The sequence below is a fragment of the Hyla sarda genome, chromosome 3, assembly GCF_029499605.1.
Source record: "Hyla sarda isolate aHylSar1 chromosome 3, aHylSar1.hap1, whole genome shotgun sequence".
In the NCBI taxonomy this organism is placed as follows: Eukaryota; Metazoa; Chordata; class Amphibia; order Anura; family Hylidae; genus Hyla; species Hyla sarda.
Genome location: NC_079191.1, coordinates 92070613 through 92082443, shown reverse-complemented (window position 1 = coordinate 92082443; position 11831 = coordinate 92070613). Strand labels below are relative to the sequence as shown.

General features: G+C 45.6%; 1 protein-coding gene across 1 annotated transcript in view; it reads left to right on the top strand.

Annotated features, from left to right (window-relative positions):
- Window positions 1-676: 676 nt before the first annotated feature.
- Window positions 677-11831, top strand: part of KLHL6 (kelch like family member 6) — a 105123-nt gene continuing 93968 nt past the window's right edge. The window contains exons 1-2 of the mRNA XM_056563133.1: window positions 677-756; window positions 4313-4394. Coding sequence (XP_056419108.1) covers window positions 4390-4394 — 5 coding nt within the window. The 5' untranslated portion in view covers window positions 677-756; window positions 4313-4389. The remainder of the gene's footprint in view (window positions 757-4312; window positions 4395-11831) is intronic.

Sequence of the window (11831 nt, the reverse complement as noted above, 5' to 3'; positions counted from 1 at the left end):
GTAATCCTTAAAGGGGTACTCCGGTGGTCAACGTGTTTTTCCGTTTTTGACATACCCTATTAGTTTTGTTTCATTTCTATTCTTGTTGTTTAGGCGACTCTATTTCCGTTCTATGTTGTCTTTTTATCCTCCACTTTGTTTTCCTATCTTTACTTCTATTTCCTGTTTTTTGCTGTGCTGAAAACTACAAATCCCAGCATGCCACATGCCTTACTGGTTTGCGGCGGCTCCTTTATTTACATTTTTTTTGTTTGTTCCACCCTTTACCCATCCTACTATTTTCCTGGATCGGCCCCCTTATACACAGTACACTAATATAATCAGCCCTGGTTGGGATATACTGGCATACACACACAAAAGGGACAACTCCCAGCATGTGTCATTCAGGAGTCCCCCCCCCCTTCCCCTTCACATATAGAGATCATTCCCAGTAGGAGATTTATTCCCCTGCAGTCCATACATCCCCAGCCCGTGCACCTTGTCATCCTCCCCTTCAGATAACACTTATCTTATCTGTGTTCCTTCTCCTGTGCAGACCTGTGTCTTCAGAAGACAGAGCAGGGGGAGGGGAGGGGAGGAGCTGTGTACTCTGGCTTCTCATGCAGAGATGAGGGGGCGAGGCTTATTTCTCTTATGCAGACAGAGGAAAAAAAAAAAGCTATGACATCTTGTCCACAACAGACTCAGAACATGGCCGCGTTGGACAAGAGTAAAAGAAAGCCCTCTGAACTACAGAAGTTCCTGCCCAACAAACAGGTAAGCAAAACACACACATGCTGCCAAAACATATAACACATGTATATTGCAAAAAAACAAAACATACAAAGAAGATGCCATATAGTAAAAAAAATTTACCATCGGAGTACCCCTTTAATTAACCCTAACCTGCTGACATATAGATGCTCATTCACAACAAAAGAAAATCACCCACCCAGAACAGTTCTCAATGCAGCATATGTGGATTATATTTTACGGTGAACCTGTGGGCTGGAATCCAGCAGTGTGCATGCATTTTAACTTTCTGTGGGTTGGTGCATCAACAAATAAGCCAGACAGTGCAAAGCAAATCCATAGAAGCAAAGAAACGGAGCACTCACCCATGCTGATTTTGCAAGTTACCTCCGGATTGGGTGATTCTTTGTTTCTATGGATTTGCTTGTCATATAGATGCATTGTTGGGGGTCAATGAGCTTGGTTCTCAGAAATGATTAACCCCTTAAGGACTCTTGACAGCCTGGTACTTAAGGACCCATGACGTACGCGTACGTCATGGACAATTCCGGTCCCCGCCGGGCGGGGATCGGACCGGGATGCCTGCTGAAATCCTTCAGCAGGCATCCCGTGTAAACGCCCAGGGGGGTCATTAGGCCATGTCGGCGATCGCAAAAAAACGCAAGCGAATTCACACTTGTGAATCGCTGCGATTCCGGTGATGCGGGTCACTGGTGACCCGCTGACCCAGAGATACATGGTGATCGGGGGTGTAGGATACACCCCCGATCACCTCCTGTATCTATGGGGAGGTGGCGATTTCGTCACCCCCCAAGGATCGCTGCTATTGGCTGTCCAGCCAATATCAGCCGGCAGGGAAGGGGTTAACCGCATCTTCCTGCAGCTCCCGCGGCTGGCTGGGTTCAGTCAGCGGTCAGAGCTGCTGGAGGAAGACCGGGACCCCCCTCTACTGAGATCGGAGCCCCCACAGAAGGAAAGAAGCCCCCCATAGATCAGGGAAAGAATACAGCCCAGGGAAAGGTAGGGTAAAAAGTAAAATAAAAGTTAAAAAAAGGAAAAAAGATTCCCCCCCCCCCTGACCCCCTAATAGGTCCCCAAGGGTCCGCCGCAATTTTTCAGTGTGACCCGGGCCCTATTAGGGGTTCAGGGCGCTGCATTTGGCCCCCCCATTTTTGTTTTGGCCGCAGTGCTTCCCCCCCCCATACAGTTTATAGTTACACCAATCACACACAATACATACTCCCCCCCCAACACCCCCCCCCCAACACCGCCACCCCCCGCCACCGTAGAAAAAGGTGGTGGCTCGCCAGGCATTTTTGGCAGCGGAGGCATACACTTTTCTTACCTCCGATTCCGAATCTGCCAGTGAGGACGATGAAGATCCAACATTCCTGTGTTCTTCATCGTCCTCCTCATCATCTAGTACTGATGATGAGTCCCCTGTACGGCGGCGGAGACGCCGCCAGGCGAGGCCACGCACCCCCATGATAGTGGCCCAGTGGCCGGCACTAGTACAAGCGACAATGCCGCTGGTACTAGGAGTCCGACCCCCCAGACAAGTTTACCGGAGCCCCCTTCCGGTGAACCTGTCTGGAGACCCACAGAGGGTTATCAGCCATGGGTTCCGGAGTTTGTTGGCGACTCCGGAATCCGGATTGATACGGCCGGGTTGACTGAAATTGACTATTTGAGTTATTTTTTCAGTGACGGCCTGGTCAATCTAATGGTGGAGCAGACGAATCTGTACGCCAGGCAGTTCATCGCCCACCACCCAGATTCCTTTTTGGCCAGGCCCACTGAATGGCGCGCCATTGATGCAGCAGAGATGAGGAAATTTTGGGGCCTCTTGCTGCATATGGGCCTGGACAAAAAGCCTAGTGTCAGGCACTACAGGAGTGGGGCCGTCCTATACAAGACCCCGCTTTTCAGTATGGCCATGACACGGAAGCGGTTCGAGGCCATTCGGAAAGGCCTTCATTATGCAGATAATGAGGCATGTCCACCCCGAAGTGATCCCGCCCTTGACCGGCTTTACAAAGTGAGGCCGGTCATCGATCACTTTGGGGCCAAATTTTTGGAGACCTACGTACCGCTCAGGGACCTCTCGGTTGATGAGTCTCTTATCAGTTTTAAGGGGACACTCATCTTCCACCAGTATATTCCCTCGAAGCGGGCGCGATATGGCGTGAAGCTCTATAAACTTTGTGAGAGTACCTCCGGGTACACTTACAAGTTTAGAGTGTATGAGGGACGAGATTCCCGTATTGAATTGAACCCCCAGATTGTTCCCCCACTCTGGGTGTTAGCAGGAAACTCGTTTGGGAGCTTGCGCACCCATTGCTGGATAAGGGTTACCTCGTGTATGTGGACAAGTTTTATACCAGCCTCCCTCTCTTCACATCCCTTGCCGTCAAATCGACGTCCGCTTGTGGGACCGTGCGGAAAAACCAGAGAGGCCTCCTTCTAAATTTTGTTAAGACACCTATTCCCAAGGGTGAGTCCCGTGCCCTTGCCCATGAAAACCTGTTGTTGGTCAAGTATAAGGATAAGAGGGATGTCCTTATGCTGACCACTATTCATGGCAATGGCAGCTCACCTGTCCTGTGTGAGGTACCACAACACCGATCCTCAAGCCCGATTGTATTCTGGACTACAATCGGTATATGGGGGGAGTTGATCTTTCTGATCAAGTCCTCAAGCCATACATGGCCATGCGCAAAACACGGGTATGGTACAAAAAAGTTGCGGTCTACATGGTACAGGTTGCCATGTACAACGCTTTTGTACTGTCCCAGCACGCTGGCAACACAGGGAAATTCCTCCAGTTCCAAGAAGTAGTCCTAAAGGTCCTGATCTTTGGCGACCGGGAAAGAGCAGGCCAGACTTCCCAAGGAACTGGAGTAATAGGTGCCAGGATCATCCCAGGCCAACACTTTCCAGGTGAAGTCCCCCACACTGGAAAGAAGGGACGAACCCAGAAAAGATGCAGAGTGTGTTACAAGAGGGGGATAGGGAAGGATACCACCACTCAATGTGACACTTGCCCCGATCATCCGGGCCTCTGCATTAGGGATTGCTTCAGGGAGTATGACACTTCCATGGAGTACAAAATTTTCCCTTCTCATTTTAATTTTCCATAATTTGACCCCAATGTACCAAGTCCAGAGTACATTCCAAGTTTTAACCCCATAAACCACTAAATTGCCCAAAATAATGTTTCATCTGAAAAAAAAAATGGATAAGACCTCTGGGGGTATTTTTTACAAAAAATGGATCATGGGTCACTGAGTCACTATTATCGGGGACTTTTTATGTTGCCTCAAATGTGCAGCACTCTCTCTCCACCTGAGTGGGTGCGCATTTGAGGCAACAGGTTAGGGACGGCCACACACATCACATTCCCAGAATGATGATTCAGATTACAGGGTTTGGGGTGGGCATATTTTTTAGTTTTGACTATGCTCTGGGTCATCATTCTGGGAACATAATTTATAATTTTATGTCCCACTGTACCCCATTTCAGTTATTTAGTGTACCCCAGTTATTTACCCCATGTAATGCCACTGTTCTGGCTCCATAGGAGAAAGCCAAAGCTCAAGGACCCTGACTGATCTCCGGCACCTCTGAAACCGGTGTGCATGCTGTTTCCGCCAAGATATGAGGTATGTCCTTACTCCTAAGAAATGTATTTACACATTTACAATGAAATTTTCTCCTTTTACCACTTGTGAAAATGAAAAATTTGGGGTAACCCCAGCATTTTAGTGTAAAAAAATCAAATTTTTCATTTTCACATCCCACTTCATTAATATTTATCAAACACCTGTGGGGTGTTAAGGCTCACTGTACCCCTTGTTACGTTCCTTGAGGGGTGTAGTTTCTAAAATAGTATGCCATGTGTTTTTCTTTTTTTTTTTGCTGTCCTGGCACCATAGGGGCTTCCGAAATGCGATATGCCCCCCCCATTTCAGCAAAATTTGCAAATGTAACTCCTTCTCTTCTGAGCATTGTAGTGCGCCCGCAGTGCACTTGACGACCACACATGGGGTATTTCCATACTCAGAAAAGATGGGGTTACACATTTTGGGGGGCATTTCTCTTATTACCCCTTGTAAAAATGTAAAATTTTGGAAAAAAACAGCATTTTAGTGGAAAATAAGAATAAAAAAACATATACACATCCAAAGTCGTCAAACACCTGTGGGGTGTTAAGGCTCACTGTACCCCTTGTTACGTTCCTTGAGGGGTGTAGTTTCCAAAATTGTTTGCCATGTGGTTTTTTTTTGCTGTCCTGGCACCATAGGGACTTCCTAAATGGGACATGCCCCCAAAAAACCATTTCAGCAAAATGTACTTTGCAAAAGCCAAATGTGACTCCTTCTCTTCTGAGCATTGTAGTACGCCAACAGAGCACTTGGCGTGCACATATGAAGTATTTCCATACTCAGAAGAGATGGGATTACAAATTTTGGGGGTCATTTTCTCCTATTACCCCTTGTAAATATGTAAATTTGGGGGGAAAACCAGCATTTTAGTGATTTTTTTTTTTTTTTTAGAATTTACACGTCCAACTTTGACGAAAAGTCGTCAAACACCTGTGAGGTGTTGAGGCTCACTGTACCCCTTATTGGAGTTCCTTGAGGGGTGTCGTTTCCAAAATAGTATGCCATGTGGGTTTTTGTGCTGTCCTGGCACCATAGGAACTTCCTAAATGGGACATGCCCCCAAAAAACCATTTCAGCAAAATTTACTTTGCAAAAGCCAAATGTGACTCCTTCTCTTCTGAGCCTTGTAGTGCGCCAACAGAGCACTTGACGTGCACATATGAGGTATTTCCATACTCAGAAGAGATGGGGTAACAAATTTTGGGGGGCATTCTTTCCTATTAACCCTTGTAAAAATTTTAAATTTGGGGGAAAACTAGCATTTTTGTGGAAAAAAAAAAACCTTTACACATCCAACTTTAACAAAAAGTTGTGAAACACTGGTGGGGTGTTAAGACTCACTGGACCCCTTGTTACATGCCTTGAGGGGTCTACTTTCCAAAATGTTATGCCATGTGTTTTTTTTTTTGCTGTTCTGGCACCATAGGGGCTTCCTAAATGTGACATGCCCCCCAAAAACTATTTCAGAAAAACTCACTCTCCAAAATCCCACTGTTGCTCATTCCCTTCTGAGCCTTCTACTGCGCCCGCTGAACACTTAAAATACACATATGAGGTATTTCCTTACTTGAGAGAAATTGGGTTACACATTTTAGTAAGATTTCTCTCCTTTTACCCCTTGTAAAAATTCAAAAACTGTGTCTACAAGAACATGCCAGTTTAAAAAATGAAGATTTTGAATTTTCTCCTTCACTTTGCTGTTATTCCTGTGAAACACCTAAAGGGTTAACAAACTTTTTGAATATCATTTTGAATACTTTGAGGGGTGTAGTTTTTATAATGGGGTCATTGGTGGGGTATTTCTAATATGAAGACCCTTCAAATCCACTTCAAAACAGAACTGGTCCCTGAAAAATTTCGATTTTGAAAATTTTGTGAAAAATTTGAAAATTGCTGCTATACTTTGAAGCTCTCTGATGTCTTCCAAAAGTAAAAACATGTCAACTTTATGATGCAATCATAAAGTAGACATATTGTATATGTGAATCAAGATATAATTTATTTGGAATATTCATTTTCCTTATAAGCAGAGAGCTTCAAAGTTAAAAAATGCAAAATTTTCAATTTTTTTCATCAAATTTTGGAATTTTTCACCAAGAAATGATGCAAGTATTGACAAAATTTTACCGCTAACATAAAGTACAATATGTCACGAAAAAACAATCTCGGAATCAGAATGAAAGGTAAAAGCATCCCAGAGTTATTAATGTTTAAAGTGACAGTGGTCAGATGTGCACAAAATGGCCGTGTCTTAGAGTGAAAATTGGCTGGGTCCGTAAGAAGTTAAGTCATGTTGTCAAGCACCTACATATCCTTACCTCTGGTAAAAGATTTCTCCGAATTTTGTTCCAGGGACATTTTCTATTTGCAAATGTAGTTACATGTAGTTTATTAATATTTTAATCTTGCAGTGATGGAAACAAGGAAAGCAGACTGCCGTGACTAACAATTTGGGAAAGGGAACGGGAAAACATGAGGAAAAATAACATTTGCATGAGAATAAAATAATAAAAACAAACAACAACAATAATTCTTTTGTAGGTGGGGTAGGCCACTATTTTGTTTTAGCTTACAAGAATTGGACACACAGCGTTATATAACCCCAAGCCCGGGGTTCAAGTCAGCCTACGTGTCGACAAATATTGACAATATTTACGCCGTGGCTTAATAGATAAAAGGTCTTAGAAAACAGGGAGGGAGGGAGGGAGGGAAAATGATCTGAGAAGAGGAAAAACCCTTGAAAAGACAGGGATATATAATCTGGGGTGAATCCTCATTGGTTAAGAATCCCTATATTTTATAGGTTGAGGACATTATCAAAATGTAATTGGAAGGGGTGCCTGTCACAATGAACTTGTTAATTGTCCATGCAAATTGGTTGATACAAAAAAAAAAAAAAAAATGCAGGGGGGGGGGGGGGGGGGGTAGGAGTCAATACAGCAGTACAGCAGTCAAAGGCACTTGCCCTATACAGTATGGTGCCTGCCAGACTGCCATGACTAACAATTTGGGAAAGGGAACAGGGCAACATGAGGAAAAAAACATTTGCATGAGAATTAAATAATAAAAACAAACAACAACAATAATCATTTTGTGGGTGGGGTAGGCCACGGTTTTATTTTAACTTATAAGAATAGTTGTTACATCACAACATTGGATACGCAGTGTTATGTAACCCTGAGTCTGGGGTACAAGTCAGCCTACGTGTTGTAACACTCACGTTTCAGAAGACAGGAACACCGGGAGGATGTGGATCTGCTGGACCTGTGTGGCAGATGACTCGGACCATACCAGGGAGCGGAGTCTAAGGTGCCGCTGGTTTTCACCAGAGCCTGCCGCAAAGCGGGATGGACTTGCTGCGGCAGGTGGCACACAGGTAGCTACCTCTGGCACGGCTCAACCACACTGAGGAGATGCGAGGCACAGGAGGGATTAAGCCGCTCGTAGTCTGGATAGCAGAAGGTCAGGGCAGGCGGCACAGTTGCATAGTCAGGACGTAGCAGGAGGTCAATAGGCAGGCGGCAGAGAAGCAAGGTTGGGTCAAAAAGTGAAGGATCAGATACACGGCAAGGCAGAAACAAGAATGCTTTCTCTCAGGCTCAAGACAACAAAGATCCAGCAGGGGAGTGAGGAGGGTGGAGGAATATATAAATGAGCCACAGGTGAATCACACTAATGAGCACACTGGCCCTTTAAATCTTTAAATCTTAAAGCAGTGAGGCAGAGGCTGGGGCAGGAGAAGCACCAGGTGAGTGATGGACTGGGGCTTGCATGCGGGCGTGTCCCGCGATACGAGTCCCAGCCCCGCCGGCAGCAGCAGGTAACGGGACCATTCACTCATGGCCAGCATGTGCGGCCGGAGCGCATAACATAACAGTACCCCCCCCCCCCCCCTTTGGTCTCCCCCTCCTTTTTCAACTCAGAAAACTTCTGCAAAGGTCACGGTCCAGGATATTCTCCTCAGGCTCCCAATATCTCTCCTCAGGACAGTAACCCTCCCAGTTGACCCAAAAAAAATAGTTTACCTCTCAAAGTCTTTGTAGCAAGTTCCTTTAACCTTGAACATGTCAGAAGTGCCAGAGACAGGTGTGGGGACAAGATTCTTCGGAGAAAACTGGTTTATGACAAGAGGCTTGAGGAGAGAGACGTGGACGGAATCAGGAATACGTAACGTAGCAGGTAGACGGAGTTTGTAGGAGACAGGGTTGATTTTTTTGTAGAATCTGGAAGGGACCAAGGTAGCTAGTACTGAGCTTGTAACAGGGGATCTTGAAGCGGATGTACTTGGATGAAAGCCACACCATGTCACCAGGAAAGAAGGACGGAGGAGGTCTTCTACTTTTATCCACTTGTGCCTTCATGCGTGAAGAAGCCTGAGATAACGACTGTTGGGTCTGTTGCCAGATGGTAGAGAAGTCATGGACCAGCTCATCAACAGTAGGCACACCGGAGGAGACTGGGAGAGGAAGAGGAGGACGGGGATGGAGTCCGTAGACAACAAAAAAGGGAGACAACCTCATGGACTCGGAATCCTTATGATTATATGAGAGTTCAGCCCAGGGAAGAAGGTTGACCCAGTCGTCTTGGTGAGCTGAAACAAAATGCCGAAGAAAAGTCTATAGGATTTGATTAACCCTCTCCACCTGTCCATTGGATTGAGGGTGGTAGGCCGAGGAGAAGTCCAGATTGATGTGCAGACGGTTACAAGGGCTCACCAGAACTTAAAGACAAACTGCACACCTCGGTCTGAAACGATATGCTGAGGAAGACCATGTAAACGAAAGACATGCAACAAGAAGACCTGGTAGAGGAATGAAATGAGCCATCTTGGAAAACCAATCTACAACGACCCAGATGACAGTGTTATTATGAGATGGTTACAAATCGGTGATGAAATTCATGGCGATATGGGACCAGGGAGTCTCTAGAATGGGTAAAGGCTGTAAGAGTCCTTCAGGTCTCTGTCGAGGAGTTTTGTCGAAGGCACAAGTTTCACAGGAACGAACAAAATCAGAAACATCACGTTCAAGATGGGGCCACCAGTAATGCCAGGAGATAAGGAGTAGAGTCTTACGTATTCCAGGATGTCCTGCTGTCAAGGAAGAATGACCCCATTTCAGGACCTTGCATCTCAATCTGGCAGGCACAAAGGATTTTCCCGGGGGAACTTGCTGAATCTCGGCAGGAGCTGCAGGAATCAAATGGTCAGGAGGAATAATATGGTGGAATCCACCAATGATGTCAGCGGACCTGGAAAGAGCATCAGCCCTGATGTTCTTGTCTGCTGGACGAAAGTGAATAAAGAAGTTGAACCTAGAAAACAATAGTGACCACCTTGCCTGGCAGAGGTTCAAACGCTGAGCAGACTGAAGGTATAGAAGATTTTTATTGTCGGAGTAGATGCTGACCGTATGAGAAGAACCTACCAAGAAATGTCGCCATTCCTACAAAGCTAGCTTGATAGCGAGGAGTTCACGATCTCCAATGGAGTAATTCCTCTCAACAGGAGAGAAGGTCTTGGAGAAGAACCCACAAGTAACCGTCTTGCCCTTGGCATTTTTCTGAGTAAGAACGGCACTCGTTCCAATAGATGAGGCATCACCCTCCAAAGCAAAGGGCTTCTCCGGATCAGGTCTTGTAAGCACGGAAGCAGAGGCAAATGCAGACTTTAAATGGGAGAAGGCATCTTCAGCCTTTTGTGGCCAAGACTCATTATTAGATGCCTTCTTAGTGAGAGCCACAATTGGAGCAACCAAGGATGAAAAATTTCGGATAAATTGACGATAATAGTTAGCAAACTCCAGAAAGCATTGAATAGCCCTTAGGCCCGAAGGATGAGGCCAATCCAATACTGCAGACAATTTATCTTGATCCATCTGCAGGCCCTGGTGAGAGACAATGTAGCCAAGAAATGGAAGGCTAGATTTCTCGAACAGGCATTTCTCCAGTTTGGTGTAGAGATGATTCTTCTGTAGTCGCTGAAGAACCAAATGAACATAAGTTCGATGAGAAGTTGGAAGAGAAGTTCAGGATGTCATCTAGGTATACGACAACATAGGTGTAGAGAAGATCATGGAAGATATCATTGACAAACTCTTGAAAAACGTCTGGAGCATTGCAGAGACCAAATGGCATTACGAGATACTCAAAATGTGCGCCACGAGTATTGAAGGCCATTTTCCACTCATCTCCCTTGCTGATACGGATGAGGTTTACGCTCCACGTAAGTCCAATTTGGAGAAGACCTTGGCACCACAAAGACGGTCAAAAAGTTCGGAGATAAGAGGTAGAGGGTAATGGTTATTTACCGTGATTTTGTTAAGTCCCCTGTAGTCAATGCATGGACGGAGTGAGCCATCCTTCTTCCCTACAAAGCAGAAACCAGCTCCAGCAGGAGAAGAGGACTTACGGATAAATCCCTTTTGGAGATTCTCTGGGATATACTCAGCCATGGCTTTTGTCTCAGAAATCGATAGAAGGTATTTTCTCCCATGAGGAGGAGTGGTATCAGGCAGAAGATCAATAGGGCAATCGTAAGGACGATGTGGAGGCAGAGACTGTTTCTTGCAGAAAACATCAGCGAAATCTTGGTAAGGTGGTGGCAGGCCAGGTAAAAGAGGAAGGCGAGAAACAACTTTACGCAGAACTGGTTGGAGGCATAGATTATGACAGGATTGTCCTCAACGAATAATCTCTCCAGTTTGGAGCCAAGGAAGGCCAAGAAGAATCTCTGAAGTACAGTGTGGCAAAACATAGAATTCAATCTTTTCTTTATGCAATACACCCACTTGCATGATAAGAGATTCAGTACGGAAGTGAACCATACAGTCCAGATTTTGTCCATTAACAGGGAGATTAACAAGGGCTTGGCAAGGCGAGCGACAGAAAGTTGATACTTGTGGACCAAAGAAGCATCAATAAAGTCATCTGCTGATCCTGAATCCAAAAATGCTGTAGCTCTGAAGCGTAGACTTGTACTGAAATAGTTAAGCAAGGAGAGGTGGTATTCACACTTATGGATGCCTCTCCTTCGTGCCCTAGGTGCAAGCATTTTCCCGGATATTGTGGACGAACAGAATAGTCTTTGAGGAAGTGTTTGGGGCTAGCACAATACAAGCACAAATTCTCACTGAGTCGTCATGATCTCTCCTGTTGCGTAAGACGGAAACGACAAACTTGCAAAGCCTCTTCGGCATGAGGCGCAGGAAACTGTAGAGGTGAACGTTGAAACACGGGTGCCAGGTGAGGATATCTCCTTGTTCGGGCAGGTGCCATCTCTAAGCGCAATTCTTCCTGCCTCTCAGCAAAATGCACATCAATACGTGTGGCCAGGTGAATAAGCTCAGTCAGAGAAGGAGGAGGATCATGTGCAGCAAGGGCATCTTTAATTTGAATGTGGCACACAAGGCCTCATCATTCCATGCCAGTTCTGTG